This window comes from Mustela nigripes, chromosome 14 (genome assembly GCF_022355385.1).
Source record: "Mustela nigripes isolate SB6536 chromosome 14, MUSNIG.SB6536, whole genome shotgun sequence".
Taxonomy (NCBI): domain Eukaryota; kingdom Metazoa; phylum Chordata; class Mammalia; order Carnivora; family Mustelidae; genus Mustela; species Mustela nigripes.
The window spans coordinates 19104399-19116675 of NC_081570.1; the positions used below are offsets into that span (position 1 = coordinate 19104399).

General features: G+C 43.1%; 1 protein-coding gene across 3 annotated transcripts in view; it reads left to right on the top strand.

The window, feature by feature from the left end:
- Positions 1-12277, top strand: part of CEP85 (centrosomal protein 85) — a 34900-nt gene that overhangs the window by 14590 nt on the left and 8033 nt on the right. The window contains exons 4-10 of one of the 3 annotated variants that reach the window (XM_059376745.1): positions 4308-4624; positions 4880-5002; positions 5818-5951; positions 6382-6499; positions 7475-7660; positions 11244-11396; positions 11627-11778. In XM_059376745.1, coding sequence (XP_059232728.1) covers positions 4308-4624; positions 4880-5002; positions 5818-5951; positions 6382-6499; positions 7475-7660; positions 11244-11396; positions 11627-11778 — 1183 coding nt within the window. Of the gene's footprint in view, positions 1-4307; positions 5003-5817; positions 5952-6381; positions 6500-7474; positions 7661-11243; positions 11397-11626; positions 11779-12277 lie in introns of all 3 variants that reach the window. The other 2 variants (XM_059376746.1, XM_059376744.1) reach the window with 2 other exon arrangements.

Below are 12277 nucleotides of genomic sequence, written 5' to 3' on the forward strand. Positions count from 1 at the left end.
AAAAAAAAAAAAAAAAAAAAGACTGCAGTAGTTAACTGGCTTAGTTCAGACTCCCTTACTTCATAAACCAGTAAGGGATATCGACAGAAGTGATCAAGATTTAGTAATAGCGGGGGACGCCTGGGTGGCTCAGTTGGTTAAGCAGCTGCCTTCGGCTCAGGTCATGATCCCAGCGTCCTGGGATCGAGTCCCACATCGGGCTCCTTGCTCCGCAGGGAGCCTGCTTCTCCCTCTGACTCTGCCTTCCACTCTGTCTGCCTATGCTCGCTCTCGCTCGCTGTCTCTCTGACAAATAAATAAATAAAATCTTTAAAAAAAAATAAAATAAAATAAAAAAAAATAAAAAAAAAAAAAGTTTAAGATTTAGTAATAGCGGGACGCCTGGGTGGCTTAGTTGGTTAAGCAGCTGCCTTCGGCTCAGGTCATGATCCCAGCGTCCTGGGATCGAGTCCCACATCGGGCTCCTTGCTCTGCAGGGAGCCTGCTTCTCCCTCTGACTCTGCCTTCCACTCTGTCTGCCTGTGCTCGCTCTCACTATCTCTCTCTCTTACAAATAAATAAATAAAATCTTTAAAAAAAAAAAAAAGATTTAGTAATAGCTAAATCTACCCCTCACTAAGAAAGCGTGGTTTTTAGAAAGAATTAGGGAGTGGGGCAGAAGGTATGGTTGAAGAGAGTAGAGATTTAGAAATATGAATATCCTTAAAGTGGCAAAACCCCAATATTCTGATAACTGTAGATTTCTTTAAAAATCACATATCCCATACACTAAATTTTGAGTCTTTGAAAGTTGTAGAAGGTAAGTGGCCCTTTTGAAAATGAGTTTTGTGGGACACCTGGGTGGCTCAGTCGGTTAAGCATCTGCCTTCAGCTTAGTTGATGATTCAGGGGTCCTGGGATTGAGTACCACATCAGGCTCCCTGCTCAGCTTCTTCTCTCTCTCCGTCTCTCCCCCTGCTTGGACTTATTCTCTCCCTCTCTCTCAAATAAATAAATCTTTAAAGAAAAATGAGTTTTGCTGTTTTGCTTCAAAATGTTTCAAAATACAAACCAGACTTAAGGTGTAACTTGACATTTTATAGCAGTTTGTCAGAATTGCCAGTTTTCTGGGTCCCTGGGTGACTCATTCAGTTAAGTGGCTACCTTCAGCTCAGGTAATGATCCCAGAATCCTGGGGTCCCTGCTCAGCAGAGAGCCTGTTTCTCCCTCTCCCTCTGCCTGCTGCTCTGCTTACTTGTGCTCTCTCTCTGTCAAATAAATAAATAAATTCTTTAAAAAAAAAAAAAAAGAATGCCAGTTTTCTTACTATAAATAAGCTTAATAGATAAGTGACATGCTGAAAAAGATTTTTATTTTTTTATCAGTGGATCAACCACACTTCTAGAAAGTTAGAAGTCCTGGGTCATTTGATACCTTTCCAGGCTTTGGTTTTGGCATTACTACTTTGGGGGTTATGGGCTCAAAACTGAATTTGGTGAGTCTTGAGAGTAGGTGGTGCTGTAGATGGAGAATGGAAGGAGGGGTTACAAAGTTCAGCACAATAGCAGTCCTTCATATGCTACAACTTCATGATCTTCTGTTCCATAATTATACTTTGAGAGCAGAGACCCTTGGTGAGAGTGAATATTATGGTGCCGTTACAGAGGGTTTCAAGTAGAGAGCTTGCTATTCTTGGAAGTTTTCATCACCACAGTCTACTTTAGCCTGTTGCCTATTCCTGTGTATAAGTTATGGGACATCAAAAACTGTGTCCTTAGCCTCTGAAATGTTCTTGGTCCTTAGAAGCAGACACATTTATCAGAAATTACTGTTGTTTTGTTTTAGTATGGCCTTTTATATATATCCCCAAGATCATCTAAGTATAGGAAATTAGATACTTTGCCTTATCCCATACATTATAAGGGATAATTTGGCATGTCCAAGGTTTTTGGTTTTTTGGGGGGTGATTGTTTCTGTGTTTGTTTGTTTGGTTTTTTTGTTTGTTTGGTTTTTTAATTTTTTATTTTTTATAAACATATATTTTTATCCCCAGGGGTACAGGTCTGTGAATCGCCAGGTCCACACACCCCACAGTACTCACCAAAGCACACCCCCCCAGTTTGTTTGTTTTTTAAAAGATTTTTTATTAGAGCATGTACATGGAAGGAAAAGGGAGAGAGAATCTGAAACAGACTCTGTGCTGAGCACAGAGCCTGTTGCAGGGTTTGATCCCTCAGCCATGAGATCATGACCTGAGCCAAAACCAAGAATTGGACACTTAACCAACTGAACCATCCAGGTGCTGCCTTTTTTTTGGTTGTTGTTAAGATTATATTTATTCACTTATTTTAGAGCGGCGGGGTCAGGGCGGGGGTGTGGGGCACTGAGGGAGAAGGAGAGATCTCAAGCAGATTCTGCTCTGAGTGTGGAGTTTGATGTGGGGCTCAGACCCTCAATCCTGACATCATGACCTCAGCCAAAATCAAGAGTTGACACTCAACCAGCTGAGCCACCCAGGTGTCCATGGTTTTAAAGAGCTACTTACAAACCCATATGAGAAGATGGTAGCTGATGGTAGTAATTCTGGAAAAGATTATAGTATCTGTCCTCATTAGCTGAGTGTGTTCTGTGTTGGTTGATGGAAAGAAAAAAAATGAATTAAATTGGTTGGCCACTCTTCATGGTAGATGTGCTTGGTTTGGAAAGAGTATTGGATATATTTGAAAAAGGAAGACAGGTGCCTGGGTGGCTCAGTCAGTTAAGCAGCTGCCTTCGGCTCAGGTCATGATCCCAGAGTCCTGGGATTGAGTCCCACACTGGGCTCCTTGATCAGCAGGGAGCCTGCTTCTCCCTCTCCCTCTGCCTGCCACTGTGCCTACTTGTGCTCACTCTCCCTGTCAAATAAATTAAAAGGAAAAAAGAAAAAGGAAGACATTTATATTCCTTGGCCCCTTACTCAGTTTACTCCCTGCTAAAGGTAATAGGTAGGGGTGCCTGGGTGGCTCAGTGGGTTAAGCCTCTGCATTTGGCTCAGGTCATGATCTCGGGGTCCTGGGATTGAGCCCTACATCGGGCTCTCTGCTCAGTGGGGAGCCTGCTTCCCACTCTCTCTCTCTACCTGCCTCTCTGCCTACTTGTGATCTCTGTCAAATAAATAAATAAAATCTTTAAAAAAAAAAAAAAAAAGGTAACAGGTATGTTTCCTGACATTACCGTCTTGTTTGTTTGCAGCCCACTGCCTTGACGCATTAATTCCGTGACCCTATAGTCTTTTTCAGAGTAGCACTTGAAAGTTGGAAATAATGTAGAAATGCGTACCTTTTGTAGCAGGTCTAATGAGAGAGTTGTCCTCCAAAACCAGGCAAGAGCTAAAGGAAGCAGAAATTGAGTATGAACGAAAAGTGAAAAGCCACAGTTGGATATAAACAAGGGGGAAGTGAAAGGCAAAATATAAAATAGAGGATTTCAGTGTGTACCCACTTGAGAGTGCTCCCTGTGCTAGAGTGAAACCTGAGAGTTACTAAGAATAACTTCACATATCCAGGCAGTCAGGTCTGGGGTGTGGGGGAGAGAATAGAATCCTGATTCAGATGCTGTACTCCCTGTCCTGGATACAGAGCAGCACTATCTATCCACTTTGCCTATTCTTCAGATAGATTCATTGCTTACCTTCACTGGGAAGTTTTTGGAGGCCACAGAGAATTCTGGCAGCCCTTGGAAAGAATATTTTTATTGGATTGGATTGTAGCTTGAGAGTTGCCCAGTTCCCAGAAGAATAGGACCTAATCCATTTCCGTTAAGTAAGTGGTTTTTTGGTTTTAAATTTGTTTCTCAGCTTTGTTTGTTGACTGGCAAGATTTTCTTCAAATAAAAAGGACAGTGTAAGTTAAAAATAAAGCTATTGTTGCCTTTTGTTGATTTACCTTGTGAATGACATTTGAGATCCTAGAATACATGTTAACTTCTCAGTTAGGCTGCCTTTCTGCCTGATACTTACGATGATCGTTATCTATTCTGCTTGGTCTCAGTCAGGAGAGAACATCTGGCATAGCAGCCAAACTCAAAAAATCCTGCTGCTGGGGTGCCTGGGTGGCTCAGTCGCTAAGCGGCTGCCTTCAGCTCAGGTCATGATCCCAGGGTCCTGGGATGAAGCCCCACGTCAGGCTCCCTGCTCAGCAGAGAGCCTTTTTCCTCTCCCTGTGCCTACCGCTCTGCCTACTTGTGCTCTCTGTCTCTCTGTCAAATAAGTAAGATCTTTTAAAAAGAGAGGGAGAGAAAGAAATCCTCCTGCTTCAGTTCTGACTTACAGAAGATTATTCTCTTTGCAGATTTTTGTAGCTCAAGTAGCAGCCCTTCTTTCCAGCCCATCAAAAGCCACATAACCATTCCAACAGCCCATGTGATACCTTCCACTTTGGGGACCTCTCCTGTCAAGCCAAATTCTATACCTGCTGGACTCTCTTCCTCCAAACTCCCTTTGTCAGGGCTGGCTGAAAGTGTGGGGATGACAAGAAATGGAGACCTTGGTGCAATGAAACGTTCTCCTGGCCTGTCTAGAGATTTCACTTATCTTTGTGGTGCTACTGGAGAAAATGGAATTGAGCAGTCCTGGTTTCCAACAGTGGGCCATGAAAGAGAAGAAGAGGTGAGGAAGTTTGATATTCCCAATATGGAGTCTACCCTAAATCAGTCAGCAATGATGGAGACACTTTATTCTGATCCCCACTACCAAGTCCACTTTCACAACCCAAGAGCTGACACGAACAAGGAGTTATACAAAGTGTTGCCTGAGACCAAGAAGGCACCGGGCAGTGGGGTGGTATGTGAGCGGAATGGACCTCACCCTAATAGCAGTGGAGTGCTCCCTTTGGGACTCCAACCTGCTCCTGGCTTCTCCAAGCCTCTACCCTCTCAGGTATGGCAGCCGAACCCTGACCCTTGGCACCCACGTGAGCGATCTTGTGAGCTCAGCACCTGTCGGCAGCAGCTGGAGATGATCCGTTTACAGATGGAACAAATGCAGGTAGAGACCCTTCTTTCGTTGGGTTTTGTGGGTTCTTTGCAGATCTTAGAACTATATAGGTTTAGTCCCATAAGTTTTGACTCTAAAGAAAACATTTGTAAGACAGACGGAAGATGTTTATAGATGGGAAATGAAGGCTTGTGAATGCCATTGAATATGTTGATCATCTAATTAAACACCAGATGGGTCCTCCAGAGTAGAGAGTTACAACAAGACCCCAAAAGGTGTGACATTAACCCTGACTGCGTACTTATGTATCAATAGGCTAGCTACTTTCACATACGGAATCTTAATTTAATCCTTGTAGCACTTTGATGAGGTAAATGTAGAAATTTACCAGGTTCTTAGAAAAAGTAATCTCTCCAGGGTCACAAAGCTGGTAAGTAGCAGAGCTAGGATTTAAAAACCATCTCTGAACCCGTGTTTCTTCCATTATACTAATTTTGTGTTTAAAAAAAAAAAAAAAGTGTTGTGCTGCTTAAGAGTGGGAAGGAAAAAGGCAAGACTTATTCTCCTTTCCTGGTTGGTGAGGACATCTTAGCTCCTGCTTTGCCTCTCTTGCCAGATAATGAAAGATAAGTGACCTTTTCTTAGAAACTAGAGCCTTCATGAGCAGGGAGTGTCCAATTGGCAGAAGTCTCCCTGGCAGGTTCTTTCCAGTCATGCATCAGAGCTAAAATTATTTCATGAACACTGGGCCACCTCAACTGAGCCAAAAGTGAGCCTTGACTAGAGACCCAGCTGGTTACTGCTCAGGTGCTTTCCAGGTGTCTGTGGGTCAAGATCAAGCCCCTCTGGGCCTCCTTGTCTTCCAGCTTCAGAATGGAGCCATCTGCCACCATCCTGCTGCTTTTGCTCCATCATTGCCCACATTAGAACCAGCGCAGTGGATCAGCATCTTAAACAGTAATGAACACCTTCTGAAAGAAAAGGAGCTCCTCATTGACAAGTAAGAGGTCAAGGGGTGCCCTAGTACCAGGCTCTGCTCTCCCAGCCCACACTGAGGGCACCTAATGAGGTCTCTCCAAGGGTAGCACATCCCTCTCTGTTTGGGTCTGTGCCTTCCTTCATGGTCAGGCTAGGTTGACAAGCAACCTAGTTCTGTATTTGGGTAATGGGATAGGCCAATTGTGTATGCTCTGGAGGGACTCTGGGAGTGCCCAAAGCAGGCAGCCAGTCCTTTGTAGCTGATCTTTCCTCATTTCCCCCAAGTCAGCTTTCTTATTTGCTCTTCCTCCTTCAGCAAGATAGTACTGTCCAGATGCAAGGCCTTTTTTGGTTTACATAGTATGAATTGTATCCCCTTAAGGAAAGTGGGGGCTCATGTTGCCAGTGGGTTAATGTCAGTACCCTGGACCTCATTCTACTGGCTTTTGTAGGCAGAGGAAACATATCTCTCAGCTGGAGCAGAAAGTACGAGAAAGTGAACTGCAAGTCCACAGTGCCCTTTTGGGCCGCCCTGCCCCCTTTGGGGATGTCTGCTTGCTGAGGCTGCAGGTAAGCATTGGCAGCCAGAATGGCATTCTGGTTGTCATAACTCAGTGTCTTCCCTTTGCTTGGTACTACTAGGTATCCAGGAGATAGAAAAGGGATCAAGTGATATAAGGTGCCCTTGCCCTTAAAAGGGTAGGCATCCTAATTATAAAACATCCCTCATTCTGCCTTTGTGGAGACAGAAAAGGCTCGAGGGTAGAATCAGGTATGCCTTGGTGTCAGGACATACTTGGGAAAAAAACAAAGGCAGAGCAAGGTACATAGTAAGCTTCTTGAACTGGGTGATGTTCTGATAAGTCTTAATCTACTAGCTGTAGCCAAATGGAGGGAGAGGCAGAGGTAATGGGATTTAGAGCCATTCTCATTTTTAATTTTTCCATGTCTAGGAGCAAGTAAAGGTAGCCATATTTTCATTGAGGGCAGTGGCTCCTAGAAAAGCTTGCTTTGCTTACTTCTTCTGCAATATGGGCTTTTGAGTGATGAGTATTAAACAGATTATAGTAGTGTCTTTGCCACGTAGTGGGCCTGTCAAGACAGTGTTCTATCTTATAGAATCAGAATGTTAGAGTGAGAAAGACCCTTATATAAAATCTGGCGCAGTCCTCTAATTTACTGGTGAAAAAATTGAGGCCCAAAAGTGAGAAAGAACTTTTTCCCAAGATCATATAGAGAATGAGTAGAGGAGAAAATGTGAGTGTGCTTCAGAATCACCTGGAGGGCCTGTTGAAACACAGATTGTTGAGCCCCATCCCCAGAGTTTCTGAGTCAGTGGGCTGGGAGTTGGGCTCTGGATTCTGACAAATCCCCAGGTGTTGTTGAAGATGTTAGTCCTAGGACTACACTGTGAGAAGCACTGCTTGAGGAAATTCTTAGAGAAAGATGATATTTGACCACAAAATAGATCGAGGATAAGTAAGGGACTTACTTAAGGGACTGTAAGGGTGAAGGAACCATTATGTATTGAGAATCTTTATGCAGGAATTGCAGCGAGAGAACACTTTCTTACGTGCACAATTTGCACAGAAGACAGAAGCCCTGAACAAAGAAAAGATCGAGCTTGAAAAGAAACTCTCTGCTTCAGAAGTTGAAATTCAGCTCATCAGAGAATCACTCAAAGTGGCGTTGCAGAAGCACTCAGAGGAAGGGAAGAAACAGGAAGAAAGGGTGAGCTAAGGAGTTGGTAGCTTTCTAATTCACAAAGGAGTTGGCAGTCAGCCTTCTCTTGCCAAATCCTAAGCTGTTTCTGGCCCCCCTCCTTGGAACTAGGAGGAACCAGTTGGGTGAGATCCTACATTAACTTTTCGTGCAGGACTGGTCTGTTAGAAATTGCACTCCTCCTTTTTGCTTTATCTCCACAAAACTGCCACAAAGTCCCTCACTGCCCCGGGTTGTGATGGGCCTCCAACTGACCTGGATAGAAAACCAGCCTGGGCAGTCATACCAGATGGTACTATTGTAAGATGTTTAAACATCTGTGGTAAATTTACATCATCCAGCCTGGTTTTCCCTTATTCTACCTAAAAAGTAGAAAAGAATTCCGTGTGTGCAGCCACTTTGGGAATTTTTAACATTTTTCCAAGGCTCTTAGAATCACCTTAGGGTAAGATTGGTCATAGAAGGAGCTGATTTGCTTCTGTTTCATAGCTTGCTGTAATGCAGATGTCTTGGAGGGCCAGTTTGGTAATGTTTAGCTCTGGACCACGTGCATGAAAATCAACAGCAGTACTGCTTAAACTCTAATGTGCTGAAGAATCACTGGGTTATCTTGTTTAAAATGCAGATCCAGAGGCACCTGGCTGCTCAGTTGGTGGAGCGTATGACTCTTGATCTCAGGGTTGTGAATTTGAGCCCCACATTGGGTGTAAAGATTGCTTTAAAATAACATCTTTTTTTCTTTTTTTCTTTTTTTCTTTTTTTTAAGATTTTATTTATTTATTTATTTGAGAGGCAGAGATCACAAGTAAGTGGAGAGGCAGGCAGAGAGAGAGGAGGAAGCAGGCTCCCTGCCGAGCAGAGGGCCTGATGCGGGGGCTTGATCCCAGGACCCTGGGATCATGACCTGAGCCGAAGGCAGAGGCTTTAACCCACTGAGCCACCCAGGCACCCCTAACATCTTTTTTTCTTAAATAAAATAAAACACAGATCCAGACTTAGTACTTCTAAGGTGGGGTGTGCCTGAGGTCCTGCATTTTTATCAAGCTCCCAGGTGTTGTTGGTGTCACTAGTATATCAAGGATTTAGAGGCTTGTTAAAAAAGAAACTTTTAGTCAAAATACATGTATCTAAGTTAAATAATCTAATAACAATATAATAAAACTTAGCTCTGTACCCAACCCCACTCCACAAAGATTTCCATCCTTAACTCTTTTTCTCCTGTCATAAACCTCTGTATTTCTGAGTATTATTCTTGAGGTTTTTGCTATTTTTGTTTCATGGGTGTAGTAACTTCTCTCTCTGATGACATTGATTATATCTTTTGGGATGTCTGCCTCTGCTTATAGTGTTGTTTCTTGTTTTTTTATTTTGTTTTGTTTTTAGAACGTGCTCTTTTGTTTTAGTATCTTTTGTATTAGAGGCTTGGTGATCCTTGAATGAATGGGCACTCATGTTTAAGAATGAAATATTTGAAAGCTGGATAGGAGCTCTGGGTTCATGGTAATTTCCTCCTGGACTGCATTGTAGGATAATCACATTTAGACTGCCTTCTCACTTGGGAACCAACAAATAATAGTATCTGAATGTCTTAAACAACTCTGTCCAGAAAAAAATAAATCTTCAGCCTCTTGCCTAGTTGGGAGGCCAAGGACAAGAATGCTTTTGGCCTTTAGGATCTCAATACTGAGGAGGAGATTAGGCTTAGAGTACCCCAGTTCTGTACATAGATTTTTACTTACACTTTAAACCCAGTGCTGCACTTTCTCTACTGTGACTGATATCCCTGTGTTTGGAATCTCCCTCATCTGATTTCTCCAGAGAATAAATCTCCACCAGTCTCCTTTTGGGAAAATCTATGGTAAAAATGGTATCCAGCTAAACTGTATGTAGATTTCCAGTGAGTGCCCTGTTTTCAGATCTATGGCTGATACCTGCCACAGACGTACCTGGTACTTCAAATACAGAGGTACTTGTGGGGTTTGAAGGGCACATTGTTTACCAAGTTGACTGTAACTCCCACTGCAGGTTATAACCCTTCTCTTAAGTAATTTATCTGCTGTCTTTGATTTTCTATAAACACATTGAAATCTCTCATACACTTGTGTCTCCTATTAACTTTTTAAAATTAGTATTTTATTTCCTTTTTAGAGATGTAAATCCATCCAGTGGGAGTAATCCACCACTTTTTTTAAAGATTTTATTTATTTGAACGACAGAGATCACAAGTAGGCCGAGAGGCAAGCAGAGAGCGGAGAGGGAAGCAGGCTCCCCGCCAAGCAGAGAGCCCAATGTGGGGCTTGATCCCAGGACCCTGAGATCATGACCCGAGCTGAAGGCAGAGGCTTAACCCACCAAGCCACCCAGGTGCCCAGTCCACCATTTTTTTTAATTTAATGATTTCCCCAACAGGAAACTGGATATTTATTCTCTGGAGAAATCAGAAGAGGGAGATTTCTCAAGGATATCAGCATTTTCAATAAGCTTCCCAGTTGAGTCTGAAGCATATTAAAATGTGGGAATCACTGGTTTAGAGCTCGAAAGGGTACAGGTTATACCTGGAGTAAAGCCTTTGGCTGATTTTCAGGTATCTACTCTTAGTACTTTCTTATCTTTGGATTAAATCAGGTCTTTGATTTCTTTTGATATCAGGAGATCTGCATTTTCTCTGCTTTCTCTTGCTTCCTTCAGCATCCTTTTTTCATAACCCAAAATAAAAAACATAATACTGAAGAAAAGTCTCCATTCAGCAAATCTGGAGACTTGTGCCCACTCTGTGCCAAGCATCGTGCTTGGCACATCATATTGGGGCTATGATAATGAGCAAAATAGACACAGTTCCTTCTTCTAGAAGTTTAGAGTCTCATTAACCCTTCCAGATGATTGCTTAACTTTTATATCGTGTGGTGTTTGGGGACACCAGGACAGACCAGACTACTATAAATAACAAAGACATTCCTGTTATTTGGGAAATTCTAAGAGTTTAGAAGTGTGGGCTGGAGAAGTACACAGCACTAGGCAGAAGCCAACCGTGTAGTCCGAGAGGCAGGGAACCCTCCCTGAGGAAGGGAAGATCATAACCTGAGCTGAAACCAAGAGTTGGATGGTTAACCAGCTGTGCCACCCAGGCATCCCAGCAATTAAATATTTTTAAAGACATGTACATTGTTGTTTTAGATATAATGCTACCGCACACTTCATAGACTAGAGAATAGTGTAAACATAACTTTTACATGAACTGGGAAGCCAAAAAATTCATTTGACCTGCTTTATCGTGATGTTCACTTTGTCACAGTGGTCTGGAACCACACCTGCAGTGTCACCCAGGTATGCCTGTATATAGAAGTGCGACCAGTTTTTAAAAACTGCCCAAGGATCCCTCCTTTTCTGCCCTTGATTGGAAAGTTCAGGTGTGTTAACTCTGCAGTTAACTCTGCCCCAATCTTAAATGGTAAAATTTGATCACCTCCCTGCCTTCATTGTAGTAGAACATTTACAGTCCTAAGGGCAGAGACAGTGGTCACTTCAGAAAAAATGTGATGTTCAGAGTCCTAGAGGAGTCATAAAGACAGATTCTTGACACTTCTTTCCCTAGGTAAAGGGTCGTGATAAACATATCAATAATTTGAAAAAGAAATGTCAGAAGGAATCAGAACAGAACCGGGAGAAGCAGCAGCGTATTGAGACCTTGGAACGCTACCTGGCTGACCTGCCCACCCTGGAAGACCATCGGAAGCAGAGCCAGCAGGTAGCAGCAATATCTGGGCATATCTGGGGCAAGCAGGGAGTAGCCAAGCGGGGGCACAGTCTCAGCTTCTCCAGTACACAGTTAACACTGTGGTTTCCTGAAAGGAAAAACCCAAAGGAGTCATGTCCAGACTCACATGTGTCAAGTTAGCAACTCAACTGCAAAGTTTTTGGGATACCCAGACAGTCTTCCTTGGCTTGTTGATCTAAGCATGGAATCTTATCTCTCAGCTTAAGGATTCTGAGTTGAAGAGTACAGAGCTGCAGGAGAGAGTGACCGAGCTGGAGAGTTTGCTGGAGGAGACCCAGGCAGCCTGCAGAGAGAAGGAGGTTCAACTGGAAAGCCTAAGACAGAAAGGAGCAGAATTCTCCACTAGACATAGGTAAATATGCCAGTGTGGCTGAGGAAAGGAGCAGAGCTAAGTTTATCCCACTCACTACCTGTGTGACTTTGGGCAAATCGCTTTACTTTTCTTTGGAATGTGAGTAATAGGAAAGCTGCTTATGGGTAAGGAATAGGTCTTTGGGATGGAGAGGGGAGGATGTAGTGGTACAGTGGGGGCTTGTTACTATATCCTTTGGAAGGTCCAACCTAGTGCTCCGGCATAATACTGGGTAATAAGTTCTGAGTATGTATGTGTTGAATGAGGGGAACCACTTTATAAACTGGGAAATAAGCTATCTGTATATTTGCAAAGCAGATCCTGGTGTTAAGAACTGGGAAAGGAGGGGGTTATCTACATTTTGAAGGTTATAAGATAAAGGCTACCAGGAACATCTGTTTCTCTTCAGCCCTAGGGATTGTTCTTGATGGTCACAACAGGTTCTAAGAACAAAACAAGATGCCATAATGTACTCTCTCAGGGTGTCTTGAGAGCTTCT